General features: G+C 36.8%; 1 protein-coding gene across 1 annotated transcript in view; it reads left to right on the top strand.

Moving 5' to 3' along the window:
* Positions 1-14,576, top strand: part of LOC107755362 (sperm-specific antigen 2 homolog) — a 41,122-nt gene that overhangs the window by 13,600 nt on the left and 12,946 nt on the right. Inside the window, exons 2-8 of the mRNA XM_016572140.1 lie at positions 3,417-3,615; positions 4,599-4,641; positions 7,951-8,000; positions 8,594-8,647; positions 10,410-10,452; positions 10,532-10,630; positions 11,204-11,412. Coding sequence (XP_016427626.1) covers positions 3,459-3,615; positions 4,599-4,641; positions 7,951-8,000; positions 8,594-8,647; positions 10,410-10,452; positions 10,532-10,630; positions 11,204-11,412 — 655 coding nt within the window. The 5' untranslated portion in view covers positions 3,417-3,458. The remainder of the gene's footprint in view (positions 1-3,416; positions 3,616-4,598; positions 4,642-7,950; positions 8,001-8,593; positions 8,648-10,409; positions 10,453-10,531; positions 10,631-11,203; positions 11,413-14,576) is intronic.

Raw genomic sequence — 14,576 nt, 5'->3', positions numbered from 1 at the left:
AGGAAAAATATGCAATATGAAAATAATTGAAGACAAAATGTGTTTTACTGAGAAAAAACAAGATTTGGTTTTTAAAAAGCCTTTTTCCAAAAGGTACATCTAGAAAAAGTGGGGTCGTCTTATAATCAGGGTCGTCTTATATTCGGGCCAATACGGTAATCACAAAATTAATTCTTTTTTTTTCCTCACAATTTCAAGCCAATAAATTTTTTTAGAGCTTGACATAACTAGTAAAATGTATATTCATTTTAAAAATGCCCATGAAATTCTAAGATTTTATTAATTTCCATGACTTTTCCACTTTATATATCTGCCTCATATATCCAGGTTTTCCAAGATTGTTGGATTTTTTGTTGTTGTTTTAGCTTATTTTAATGCTTGTTTCATCTTATTTTGAGAATCACTGTTATAAATTATGTTTCTGTAAGGTGTATTCGCGCAGGTATATTCCCCAATGTTGACGTGTTTCCTTATAATCACCTTTGGTAATAAAATGTGGTGGTGTTCCTGGTGGTTTTCATTTGTCACACTTCAATGATCAGTCTGAAAATAGACACATGCTATTAATAGCTGTGTGTGAATTGTGGGAGATCAGAACGCTGAGTTATAAATCCATCCTATTTGGTCAGGCTCATCTGTTCCTCCAAAAAGTGCTAGATCCAAAACAGGAAATGACTCCGCACCAGCTTGTAATCTTTCAACTAAACAGACATTTCCTGCTCTACTTGTTTTTTTGACTTTTTCTTTTTTACCATTTATTCCAGTTAAGACCCTGTCCCCGCCCCCATCTCTCTCTCCCTCCCTTTCTTCGGTTTGCTGCTTATGGACAGGAATTTTGGAATCTCTGTAGATGTTATTAGTTTCTCCTTCTGGTTATTTGTTGTCCCTGCCTTCACATGGCCTTCATCTCTTATTTGATTTTCCAGTAATTTCTGGAAGCAATGTTCCCTCTACTTTTTTGTTCTTGCTAAGCAAAATGTATTGCTATTGGTCAGATCCTTTGACCACCTGAACACAAACATCTCATGTACCAATTTCTCTCTTCTTTATTTTTTTTAGGTTATTTATTTAGGTTATTTGTGTTATCACATTTTTGTGATGTTATATATAGAAATAAAAATATATATTAAATGCAGAAAAATGTTCTCTTTAGACTATTTAGTCTGACTGTGTCAGGAGGATTATGCCATTTAAAGCTGCATGTGTCATTTCTGCACCTTTAGCATCTATTATTAAACAAAAACATGCGACAGATAATTGCTATTATAATGGAATAATTCATCCAAAAAAATAAAATTTTCTGAAAAAGTACCATCCAAGATGTAGATGAGTTTTTTTATTGGAACACATTTGGATAAATTTTGCATTACATCACTTGCTCACCAATGGATCCTCTGCAGTAAATGGGTGCCGTCAGAATGAGAGTCCAAACAGCTGATAAAAACATCACAGTAATCCACATGACTCCAGTCCATCAGTTAACATCTTGAAGTGAAAAGCTGCATGTTTGTAATAAATCCATAATTAAGACATTTGTAACTTCTGACTGTTGCTTCTGGCTAGGTCTCTATCCATAATATTGTTTTCTACAGTGAAAATGTCGTCTTGTCTGAATCAGGAGAGAAATATGCTCAGATCAAACACTGAAAACAGTCCAAAACAGTTCTAAACAAATATGTCGGTGGATTTTTTATATGAGAGGCTTTTTTTTTTTTTTTACACACTAGAGGAAGTGTTGTTATGGATTATGGGCTTGTATTTTGGCCAGAAGTGATGGGTTAAAGTTAAAATGCGTTAATGATGGAATTGTTTCTTACAAACACACAACATTTTGCTGAAACTAATCATTTAGTGAAACACTAATTAATGAAACACACATCATTAATTGATGTGCTGTAGTTACTTGTGGATTACTTGTGCGTTACTGTGATGTTTTTATCAGCTGTTTGGCCTTTCATTCTGACGGCACCCATTCACTGCAGAGGATCTATTGGTGAGCAAGTGATGTAATGCTACATTTCTCCAAATGTGTTCCATTGAAAAAACTAACTCATCTACATCTTGGATGGCCTGAGGGTCAGTAAATTTTCAGCACATTTTCATATTTGGGTGAATTAATCCTTTAACACCGTGATCATCAGCCAAAATAATTCTGACTGTATGATTGTTTTTCAAAGAGTCCCTTTTATGACATGCATTTTACTCACTCCATACAGATTTACATTAATTATCATGTCAACATTTATTGGTATATATGAGAACTACTGTAATAATTCTTGAAAGTGGGAATTCATACACATTTAGGCTAATACTGTACATATATTTTCAGTGTCTGTTTTGGATCGAGGCCATGTACTGTATGCTATGCACATTTCTTATGGAATATTGTCTGTTTAAGGTAGTGGCTAAACGGATCGTAGTTGATCCGTGATCCGTACGGACCAAGCCTCACGGTTTGGCACGCATGTGATCCGTGGATTAATTGCAAAATTTAACCATAATAGAGTATAAGTTTATCATTTGTTCGTATTTACACAAGCAAGCGAATTTTAAATAATTCCAGAGAGAAAAGGCGAGAGGGAACTCGATTCGTTACCCGCGCGCTGTTCTCTACACCCACAGCCGCGCACACATGAAGCATGCACACGTGCTTTCCGACGGGGCTGCTGTCATTAATGATCATCAAACAACAAAACAGCTGTGATAAAAATCTAGATTTAATTTATACAGTGAAAACTATGCAGTGTTATTTTACTACCAACCTTATTTTATTTGTAACATATTCTGTTGTATTTATCTATGCTTGTAATTTGTGTATTTGTTCTTATTTTTACTGGCTGTTCTCTTGTCTCTTTAATCATGTTTAAACTTTCTTAGTTAATCTAGTAGTATTTGCTGTGGTATCAAAGAAGTACTTCGCTTTAAGTAATAAATGGAAAGCAAGTTCAATTGAAATATTTTTTATTTTCTTGCTGATCCGAAAAATGATCCGATCCGTGGGTCAAAAACCGTAATGTGATCCGAACCGTGAGATTTGTGATCCGTTGAACCACTAGTTTAAGGTCATTTTTGGGTCTTGATTTTGAGTATCGGTGCGATTGGAGACAGTGCTGTAACATTTGTGTGTCGATTACACACTGTGTTTTCAGTTAACACCCTTAAACCTCATGTGCAGCTAATGCATCAAAAACATGTTCGCTCTTGTAGTTTTGTTCTTGAAGTGCTCAAATGAGCTTAAGATGTGTGCACAGTTTTGGTTAATGTGACTTCGTTCGGAAAAGGAAGATTCTTACATATCTGCTTTATGACACAAGACATCACTCTTTGGGCCTGCAATCGATCCCTCCAGAGAGAGGGGGGCCTGGCTATTGTCATGTCATTCAGGTCTGAGCCCATCCCTTTTCGCTTCTCTGCAGGTGAACCGTCCCACACTATAGTATCCCGTCCGAGCCAAGGACATGGAGGAGTGCGAGTCCCCCCCTGCCAGATTCAAGAGGAGGGCCTGGGCTCAGAGCCGAGACTCTTGGCAGGCTTCTGAGTCTCAGGACCAGGGCGCAGAGGAGCCGCTGTCTGCCCAGCCTATGGAAGATAAGACTTCGACAGCTTCAGAAACAGGTAGAGTGCTTCTGTTAATGTCGTAACAGTTCAGATTTGTTGTTTCTGTGCTAACGGATACTACATACATAGTACTAGAGTTGAATTTGAAGACATTTCAACCAATCAGCTGTCACAGCCATGTAGATTGAAAACATTTAATGCAAGAACTAAAATATAGTAGATATCTAGTTAAAATACTTGTTGTTCACTAAGAAAGATTTTTCGTCATTTTAATTTGTGCATTTAAATATAACAATGCATAGTAATAATAATAAACAGCAATATTTACCATCATATTTTGTTACTTAAAATGTTTTTGAAATAAAAAATACCAAACTGAAACTTGTACCACACAGATATATAGTGACGATGTTAACAAATAGTTGATTGAAATGGACAGTTTGAAGTTGTTCATGAATTCATGGATTGTATTGTCTCTTTAAGTGTCACTGAACTGCTTTTACCAAATTTTACATGAATTAAGCCTTAAGATAACAGTCTGCATTTTGTGAATGTCAACATTTATCTGATTATAAAGGTTCGGTGATAAAGAGATTACCGTAAATACTCTAATAAATTGACCCCTGAAAAATGTATGCAAATTTAGCGTGGTATTTATATTTTCAGATGCAAACTATACAGTTTTGTCATTTATATCTGAGAATCTCAACTCGATGCTGGGATTTTGGGGGTTTGAAGCTCTGCGGGAAGGTGTACTGGAAGCTGTAATGTGCTAATGAACACAGCAGGGAGAGATTACAGAGGTTTGGCTGCTCGGCTTGGCATTTGATTCTCCATTCAAGTCATGATAAACCAATTAAGAGCAAATAAAGGTTTCTGGAAAAAGAAAGAATCGCAGACCACAGTGGTAGTTCAGAGAACCGCTCTATGTTTGTTGTCGCTGTTAGATTTGTTGTTTCCTCTTTGCTTGTTGTTGCTTTTAGGGAAATTCATTTGTTTATTACACGGAACAGTTACTTGTATTTTTTTTTTCTCCTCAGGTCGTAAACCAAATCAAGTAGAGAACTGGCTCAGGACCTGCAGGTAAGTTGCATAACAAACTCGCTGCTCATAAAATACAAATGCAAATGGTGTGAGAAAGATCTGCGTACACGCCACAGTATGATAGGAATTGGAAAGTAAACAAAACGCTCAGATGCGGCATAGAAAAGCATTCTGTCCCTTGGCTTTGGTGTCTCTGACAAGCAGTACATTTGAGAGAATTGTGTGAATAGTTCAGTGAGTTCAGACCGTGATCTTCCCAGAGTCAGCAAAGTCATTACTTGTGAGGACTGACTATTGTCCTTTGTGCTGCCGGGGTTTTTTTGGTGGCTTGTTTGGGTCTGTGGGGGCCCATTAATGCTGAAGTTTTCCTCAGAGAGTTTTTAGCCTTTCTTTCTGTACTGCCAGGCTGTGTTTTTTTTTTGTTTTTTTAGGTGTACGACTGTTTGGCTCTGAAGCGTAGGAGGAAAAAGCCATTGATTTACTTTGTAGATATTAGGGATGGGAAGATTCCCCGATTCGCTCCCCGATAAAAAGTTAACGATGCGATGCATCGGTTTAAAAAGTGTGTATCGGCTACAAGTCGCCATTTGTATCGCGATGCATCGTTTCTAACATATTTGCATCGGTAAAAAACGATTTATTTATATATAATTACTAGTGGATGCACTATACTTTTATTATTTAGAAAGTGACCAATAATCTGTGATCTATGTATTTGTTTGTCAAGCGTGTTCTCTCATCACCGCTGCTGCTGCGTGAATATGACGAATCACAACACCACGGAGACCCGAGAAAAAACTGGGATTAAAGTCCAAAACCTGACTTGAAATTATCTAACAAATCAGTCGGGGCTAAAGCGGTTCCATAAACGACAAATTAAAGGGGTCATATGATGCTATTTTAAAGATCATTATTTTGTGTATTTGGTGTAACAGAATATGTTGACATGCTTTAATGTTCAAAAAACACATTGTTTTTCAAATACTGTACATTATTGTAGGTCCTCTATGCCCGCCTCTCTCAAACGCTTCGTTTTCTACAAAGCCCCCTCCTTTGACAAGCGCAGCCTGCTCTTAGGTAAATCAAATGTAAGCTAGTACAGTACTAATTACTAAGCTCAAAAGTTAATGTGTGCTTCTTATAGCAGTTTAGAAGTCATTTTCTTTATTTATTTTCATTTTAATTCAGTGATTTTAACTTTTAATTTAGTTATTTTAATGCTTTAAAGAGCAATTTTTTATTGTAATGTTCTGTTCTGCTATCTGTTCTGCAAAGGTACAGCTGTCATTAAACCAGAGAGAGCCTTTCTGCTTGGCTAGAAACTGTAAAAAAAAAATAAAAAAAAAAAGTCAAATAGCGTTTCTTTTGGTCAGTGTTAGAGGAACTCAGCTTAGTCTGATAGTTAACCTGCTTTAGACCAGGTTAGTTTTCCAGCATAAGTTGCCACGGTGATTGAAGTTGATCTATGTTAAATTTGCTTTATGGAACCAAATCATTTGACAATGAGTCGGACTAACTGAAATAAGCCTGGCTTATTTGGTTAACTTGTTTTATGAAACAGGCCTTGAGGCATTAAAAGTGATCATATTTTCTCCATTGCATCGAATTGTGTTGAATCGAATCGAATCGAAATCGGATCGCCCTGCATCGTAACGGGTGAATCGTATCGCATCGCATCGGTAGCTGCTTCATATGTATCTTTAATGTATCGTATCGTTGGCTATGCATCGAGATGCGTATCGTATCGGCCTCAGTCATGAGATGCACATCCCTAGTAGATATACGTCCCTCATGACCGGCATAAACCTTCCACCTGAAAAACAAAACAGGTTCCAGAATTGCTGGTCCGTGTCCCTGATGGCCGTTTCATCTTGTGATCTAAAAGGAAGCCTATTTGTTTGAATGTTGCTGGAAATTTGGCTTAGCGTCATTTACTCAAATTTTTTCAGGGAACATGTGAAAACCATTTGTTGTTGATGATGTCATATTTAATTGTTACCTGAATATTTGAGTTTAAAAGCTGGATTGAATCCAAAAATCATTTTGACCACTGCCAACGGCTGTACTCTTGCATTTTTGGTACAGTAAAATACAAAACCACTTGTTTGGAATTATTGTTATGCCTTTTTTGTCTGAGTAAAAGAAAAATATTAAATGGAGCCAAATAACATTTGAAATGGGTCAAAATTTCATGTACAGTCCTGTTCTAAAGTTTGGGGTTGGTAAGAATTTTTTTTTTAATGTTTTTGAAAAAAAGTGTCTTATGCTTACCAATTCTGCATTTATTTGATAAAAAAAATACAGTAAAAACTATAATATTATTACAATTAAAAATAACTTTTTTTATTTGATTATGTTGAAATATAATTTATTCCTGTATGGCAAAGCTGAATTTTCATTAGCCATTACTCCAGTCTTCAGTGTCACATGATCCATAAGAAATCATTTTAATATGCTGATTTGGTGCTCAAGAAACATGTCTTATTATCATCATCAATTCAGATGAATAGAAAGTTAAAAAGAACAGCTCTTAATTTGTTGATCATTATAAAAGTTTTAGGAACATTATAAAACATTACTGTCACTTTAGGTCAATTTAATGCATCCTTGCTGAATAAAAGTATTAATATATTTAAATTTATTTATATATATTTTTTATTAATTTATTTGTTTTACTGAAAAAAAATAGCTGTTAATAAATGTAAATAAACATTTCGAGATGGTATGATGCGTAAATAATGCCAAAATTTTATTTTTGGCTGATCTGTTCCTTGACAGTTGACTTAATCAAATGCTCCCAGTGTAAACTCCCCCATTGAACCCAGATGCAGCGTGTTTGAGCATCAACGCCACACACTAGGTCAATAAAAATACCTCGTGCTCGTCCTATTCCCAATTCCTGCTCATTATCATTAAACACACACCAGACAGACATCCTCCTACAGCCTGACAGGAAATGTAATTGTCTCCACCGCCGAGAGTTTGCTGGATATCCGGAGCTAGAAAGGCTTTGGTGGTGGTGCTGCTGCTGTTGGTGTTGTGAAACATGGCCTGCACCCGGCAGAGCACGAGCTATTCTTAGCCACGTTTTACGTGGTGTGTTTTTTTTCTCACGCCGTTCGGATCTCCAGGTGTCTGGATGAAAGTGGAAGGGGCTTTCGAAGGCAGCGTTTTGTAAGTGTTGAGACGACAAGTTCATGCCAAGAGAATCTCTGTAAGCAGTTGTATGAAGCAAATAACACTTCAAGAGAGGGAAGGGTGTTTGTGTGTTTCTGCTCGAGTGACATTTTTTAGGGAGAGATTTGGCGAGCAGAAAGAGGATATGACGTGTTATTGATCTTTCAACAGGACTCCTCTCGGGGCCTCTTTGGACGAACAAAGCGGCAGTCCATCCAGAGGTGAGTTCATCTTCTTCAGACCGAAACGGTGTGTTTATTTGAAGTTACAGAAGCTAGATATCCACTTGCATGTTAGCTATGATAGTCTGGAGTAGGTTTTACTGCAAAAAGTTACTCAACTGCCTGCTGACTCTCCTCTACCACTCCTTGTGAACTTTGGAGCAAGATCTCTCACAATGCACTACAGCGCATGCACATTCACTGGCACACACACACACACACATGCACGCCGCTTTGGGGCCAATAGCAGACCCCCACACACTCCAGGCAAAGAAGTGCCTGATTAAATGAACGTTTCTTCAGAGTTGAATACTAAACAGGACCGAATCCAAGAGCAGGATAATGTGTTATGGATCAGGTCACTGCATCGGCATTATTTATAACTACTTAACTAAGGTAATTGCACTTAAGAGTAAATATTTACCGTTAACCTCTCAGTGCATGTGAGCTAAAGCCACATTCAGGCTCTGAAGGGCTACTTGGATGTGTTTAAGTGTTTTTATGGGGAAGAGAAAGGGAAATGATCACTTCTTCATCGCGATGGGTCAGCAAAAAGTGTTTGCTCTCTGAAAGCTGATCTCTTTGCCTTTCAGGGCCATTAAAGAATGGCTGTAGCTTTGAAGATGACCTATCCCTGGGAGCTGAGGGTAAGTACTCTCCACTTTCTCCCTTAATCGGTTGTAATTGCTCTCAAGTGTGCCCCTTTGTGAGAATGTGACAAAGAATTTCAAGAATTCAACGTAACTTTTTTGAGGTTAATGGATCGACTGACAAACAAGAATGACTGCTGGCATTATTTTGTTATGTCTGGTTTTTTTTTTGTTTTTTTTTGTTTTTTAAAGTATTATAATAGTATGTCACTTGTCAATTTTCGTGCTGTTTAGTGTTTACTTTCTCTTTGGTTTATGTGCTTCCTTGAGTTTGCACAAGGACACAGGGCGACATGCAGACTCTTGCATGTGATACTCAGGTTAAAAGACTGGTCTTGGCACATCAGATAACTTATCTCTGGTTTCATGGTGTGCGCCCTATGGCCCATGTGTTAGCGGGAGTGGAACGTTTCAATAATAAAAGTGACTTTGCATCTCACTTTTTATTCCACAAGGTCTCAATGTCAGAAGTGTCGCAGAAGTCTGATGTTAGCTGGCAGTTATTTGCAGTCAGGAATTATTTTATACTGATGCACAGCATTTGATTAGGGAGTGGATTTTTGCATAATCGGGGTCCAAAATGGAACATTTTCCAGTCATAAATTTTGTATGTATTTATTGAAAATATTTAGCTGAATTTTTGTTTGAAAACTAAACGAGTTTCCTATGTTATATATTTATATTCAAATATATCAGTATAAATTGTATATGTTTGTGTATGTGTGTGTGTGTGAGAGAGAGAGATTGTTTGTGTGTGTGTATGTGTGTGTGTTTGTGTGTGTGAGAGAGAGAGAGAGAGAATAAATTTAGTTTAATATAAATATAAATACAATTCAGTTTAAATATCTAAAATAATTTGTTTCAGAAATATTCAATGTTAAAAAAACAACAATTAAAACTATTTATAACGTAAAGTTAATAACATTTAAAGAACATTATTAATATTGTTAAAAGGACTTGCGTTATTTGCTTGTATAATTGGACCTTTACTATACTGTATTTTCTGGGTAAATTACGATATATGTGTGGGTGTATTTTTACAGTTCTAGAATGACTAGTTTAAACGACACAACAAGCCAAGGGAAAAAACGCTCTTCACAAGTCTCTCCGCAAGCTATTGTGCTATTGCAGTGGAGCAGATTTCACCCTTCAGTGTGTCTGTATGTGAAGAAACGAGTCCAGACTAGTTCCACTGAATGACTCTATCCACTCTTATTGACAAGAGCACAGAAATCAGGCAGCACCAGTTGTAGGAATTTCTGTGGAAATTCGAGGTTGAGCATTTTCACCTGAGGCTGATGGGTGAGTGCATGTAAGCCAGGACGCTTCAGGCCAGAAAAGCTCTGGCTAATGTCCACCACGTCTCTGTGTTCAATCCTGTCCTCCTTAGTGAGCTAAAACCTGGTGTCTAATGTGATTTGTAACACGAATCGTTTGGCAGGTTAGGATGTGTGCGCGTATAATTCTGTCATTGTGTGCTAAGTGCTAAGGAAAATGTTGTGGATCGTCATCCGGAGTGGATGGTTCTCCGCTTAATAAATCACTTTTGGAAATTAACATTGTCACAACGTTGAATAAAGCTCTTTCGTAACGAATTTCTAACAACTCCCACTATGCTAAAATGGCAGCCAGGGCTTTTGGTAATTGCACTTGTTGTATCAAAGGTCGAGAGGTTAGTTCAAGGGAATTTGGTATCAAATTAGGTAGGAATCCAGCACAATTAAGCCTCTATTCCTCTTTCTCTCTCCCATCTCTACAGCCAATCACCTCCAGAACAGCAGCACAAAAACAGAGGCCAATGGGTAAGTAGGACTTCCAAAATGTTCCCATCTCTTTCTGTTTTGCTCTGGTCACAGGCGGGTCACTGTCTTCTTTTCACAGCTATGAAATGGCAGCCAAGGCCAAAAGGAGCCAGTTCAAGCAGAAGGGCAGAAGTATGAACTCCACCGGCTCTGGAAAAAGCAGCACCACCGTGTCCAGGTACTTTACAAGAATGATGTACTATGGTCATTAACACATGCAAAATCTCAGGGCTTGTGAAACAGCAACAACTCAACCAGTGATTGGACAAGGAGTCTGAATATTATAAATTTTAAATAATCATTTTATGTTTATAAGTCATTTTTTTATATTTTAGTATTTATTTATAATTTTTTTTTCAATATATGCCTTTTTTAAAATATTTTGTTGTCTAAGCAATTAACACATTTTTAAGTATGGCTTAAGTGTTCAGATACTCTTTGCGGCCTTAGTTTTGTCTTATTTCATGTTTGCGAACAAACAGATTGCAATTCTTTTTGATACTACTAATGATGCCGGAAATTGCACACTTTACCTGTTAAAGGTTTCAATATATGAATATAAATATTATCAATACATTTTTAGTAACACCGATCTTAACATTTAAAATCAAGTCTGTGTAAAAGAAAAACAAATGCAATTTCTAAGGTCACACAGTGGAGTTATTTGAAGATCTTTGTATGCAGTGACTGTAATGCATTGCTATGGGTAGATGCAGGTGTGTGTCTTTCATGGATGTTGTTTTACTTGCAGCGTGTCAGAACTTCTGGACCTGTATGAGGAGGATCCAGAGGAGATCTTGTACAACCTCGGCTTTGGGCGTGAGGAGCCCGACATCGCCTCAAAAATCCCTTCTCGTTTCTTCAACTCGTCTTCTAGCGCCAAGGGCATCGACATCAAAGTTTACCTGGGAGCCCAGATTCAGCGCATGGAGCTGGAGAACCCGAACTACGCCCTGACAAGTATGTAGACCGTGCTGTCAACACAATCTATGGCGTCTGATGGTACTTCAGCCCGCGTGGTTCACACCGCCGTGCCTGTGCACGTTCAAAGTCATGATCGAAATGAGGCATGAAGGGAAATATTACAAGTGTTACAAGCAGGGGTGTAGCATTTAGAGCATTTACTAATTTCTATTTTTGTCCCTCGCTTTTTTATTTGAGAAATAATCATTACATCATAGTTTTGTTTCTCATAGCCATGGTGCACAGAAAAAAACATTGTAGCCAGGCAACTGGACAACTTTTAAGTCAACATGAAGTTGCAGTTTACCTTCTTAATGCAAGTTCTTAGTCTTATTGTGCACGATTCATTGTGCATGTTATTCCAAATAAAAAATCTTTGTCAAAGAAATCTTGAAATCAAAATAAGTTAATAACATTGTCTGCCTTTTGAAATTAATTTCCTTTTTGGTTCACTCTGGATTTTCTACTTCCCACTCTTCGCTCGCTCCCTGCTCATATGTGAAAGCTAAATTTGCACATTCACCGATCGACTTTGTTTGCTTGTAATCTATTAACGCTGTTTAATTAAATGCATATTTCTGACATGCAATTTATTTTAGTGATATTTTGACCAATATATTTTTTTTTTCCATTTGTATAAATTATTGGTATCAAGATTTATTGATATTGTTATCAATTATTTAATTGTGCATGTTAACTTAAAGTTAATCCTTAAAAAATTGAATAGTTTAATAACACTATTAAATATATTTTTTTAACTAATATGAAGTATTATAAAAAGTAAAAGTAAAACGAATCAATTAAAATTAACAACATAGACACTGAAAAAAATTAAATTACAAAAACACATCAAAATTACTAAATCTTTAACTAAAATTTTAATATTAAGTCTAATTCAAAATATGAACTAACAATAATATATATTTTTTTATCATTTTAAATGATATTTTTTGTGTTCTTAAACAGAATGCACTTCCGTTTAATGGTGCAGAAAATTGCACATTTTACTTTTAAATTGAAATGTTAAAATATTACTATAAATATTAACAAAATATAAATTCATTTAAATAAACATTTAACAGTGCAAATCTCAAAATGATTATCCACTTTTTTTTATACTGTACATTGTAATGATGGAAATATAAAATAAGTTGTTTTAATAAAAATTTTGATAAAATAGTGTTGGATTTTTATCAAACATAACATGAAAATATTAACCTGCATATCAGCCAGAAACGGAAAAAAGTCGGAGCGATCTTGGAGCAAGAGAGAACAACACTTTCGAAAGAAATTCTCACGAGACAGTCTTACGCTACTCAATGCAAGTATCTAATCATAGAGAAGAAAGACAAAGACAACCAGGCAAGAGTTGAGAGAAGTTGTGGTGCCTAAAGGAGAAGTTGCAGAACACTGAATCTACGGGTTTGTGCTTACTCTTCAATAACTCTGTATCTTCAAGCAAACGCTGAGCTCTCAAACACTCGCTGATCAACAACGCTTTGCGTGCAAGGGCTGTTCAGACTCTGTTCAATAGAAGTAGAGCACAACGAAGCCATTGTCCTCCGTGGGCACAGAAATGAGAGGGAGAGACAGACGGCAAGAGAGAGAGAAAGTGTCAAGCAGGCTGTGGCACAGCAGAGCTGATTCTGCCATCCGCTCACATCAGGATTCGACCTGTGTGCCAGCTCTGTGCCAGCTTATGTATTGGCCTACATTTGCATAATTCTCACTGAGCCAAGACAAAGCAGCGGAACAGGAAGAACCTGGGTGAGGATAGGGATGTGTGAAGTCTGTATGAAGGCCTGTTTTTGTTGATCGTGAGTGCACTGCTTTTGCCTTCAGGTTTGTTTTGAAGCTTAGTTTTAGGAAGTGATTGTGCGCCTTTGGGTGACTTTGAATAGGCTGGCTATGAACTGTTGGGGCAAAATGTACATTTTATTACCAGTAATATGCTAGTTATAATTTACTCATCCTTATGTCATTCCAAACCAAGAAAAGAACCATAAAAGATTTAGTCTATCCCACATTTGCATTCATGCATAATAGCTTAATTTTCAGTATCTCACACCAAGCTATCATTTAAAATTTGATATACTAATACAGTGCAAAACAAAATTACTAAAACTTAAAATTTAATTAAAATGCAAAAAATACAAAATTAAAATCTAAGAAAATCTTCTATAATCATCAATAAAATCTAAAAATAAAATCTGATACATAAAAATAAAATGTAATACATATGTATTAAAGGGGTCATATGATGCGACTTCAATTCTTCCTTTCTTTTTGGAGTTTTACAAGCTCTTGGTGCATAAAGAAGATCTGTAAAGTTGCAAAGACTAAAGTCTCAAATCCAAAGAGATATTCTTTATAAAAGTTAAGAGTCAACCACGCCTACCTAAAACGGCTGGTTCTAACACGCCCCCACATGTCTACGTCACGATGTGGGAAGATTTGCATAACGCCGCCCAAATGTTCACGCAAAGAAAGAAGGCGTAACTTTTATTCTCGCTGTAGTATTGTTGTATTGATGTCATGAAGGCGCTGTGCGTTTCGTTGTGAAAGCGAAACTACTTTGTTTGGCCTTCCAAAAGAGGACGATATCTGCTTCGTCATGCCTAGAGCTGATCCGTGCTGGTCGCTGAAGAAATACATCAACTTCGCGCTGTGGATCGCCGGATCGGCTTTCACCGTGGACGAAGCGGAGTCCAGCCCGGGGTCGTCACATGTGGTTGCCGCAAGCCTCCTTCGTCGAATACGCCGGCCGCGCCATTCTCTAGCCCTCCGGCCTCCGCTCACTCTAGCCCGCCGTGTGTGACGCTGTGTTTCGTTGTGAAAGCGAAACTACTTTGTCCATTACTCCAGTATAAAGTGTCACATGATCCTTAAGAAATCATTTATTACTGATTTATTAATAGAATTATCAATGTTGGCAATAGTTGTGCTGCCAAATTTTTTGTTTTGGAAACTGCGATACTTTTTTCAGGATTCTTTGATGAATAAAAAGTTAAAAAGAACAATTTTCAAATTATAAATCTTTTCTAACAATATAAATCTTTGCTATCACTTCTTAACAGTTTAACACATCCTTGCTGAATAAAAGTTTAAATTTCTTTCAAAAAAAGAAAGAATAAAAATGTACTGACCCCAAACTTTTGAAC

Source organism: Sinocyclocheilus rhinocerous, unplaced genomic scaffold, assembly GCF_001515625.1.
Source record: "Sinocyclocheilus rhinocerous isolate Xijiao unplaced genomic scaffold, SAMN03320098_v1.1 scaffold1013, whole genome shotgun sequence".
Classification (NCBI taxonomy): domain Eukaryota; kingdom Metazoa; phylum Chordata; class Actinopteri; order Cypriniformes; family Cyprinidae; genus Sinocyclocheilus; species Sinocyclocheilus rhinocerous.
The sequence above is the reverse complement of the archived record's forward strand: the minus strand, read 5'-3'. Positions and strand labels throughout refer to the sequence as shown.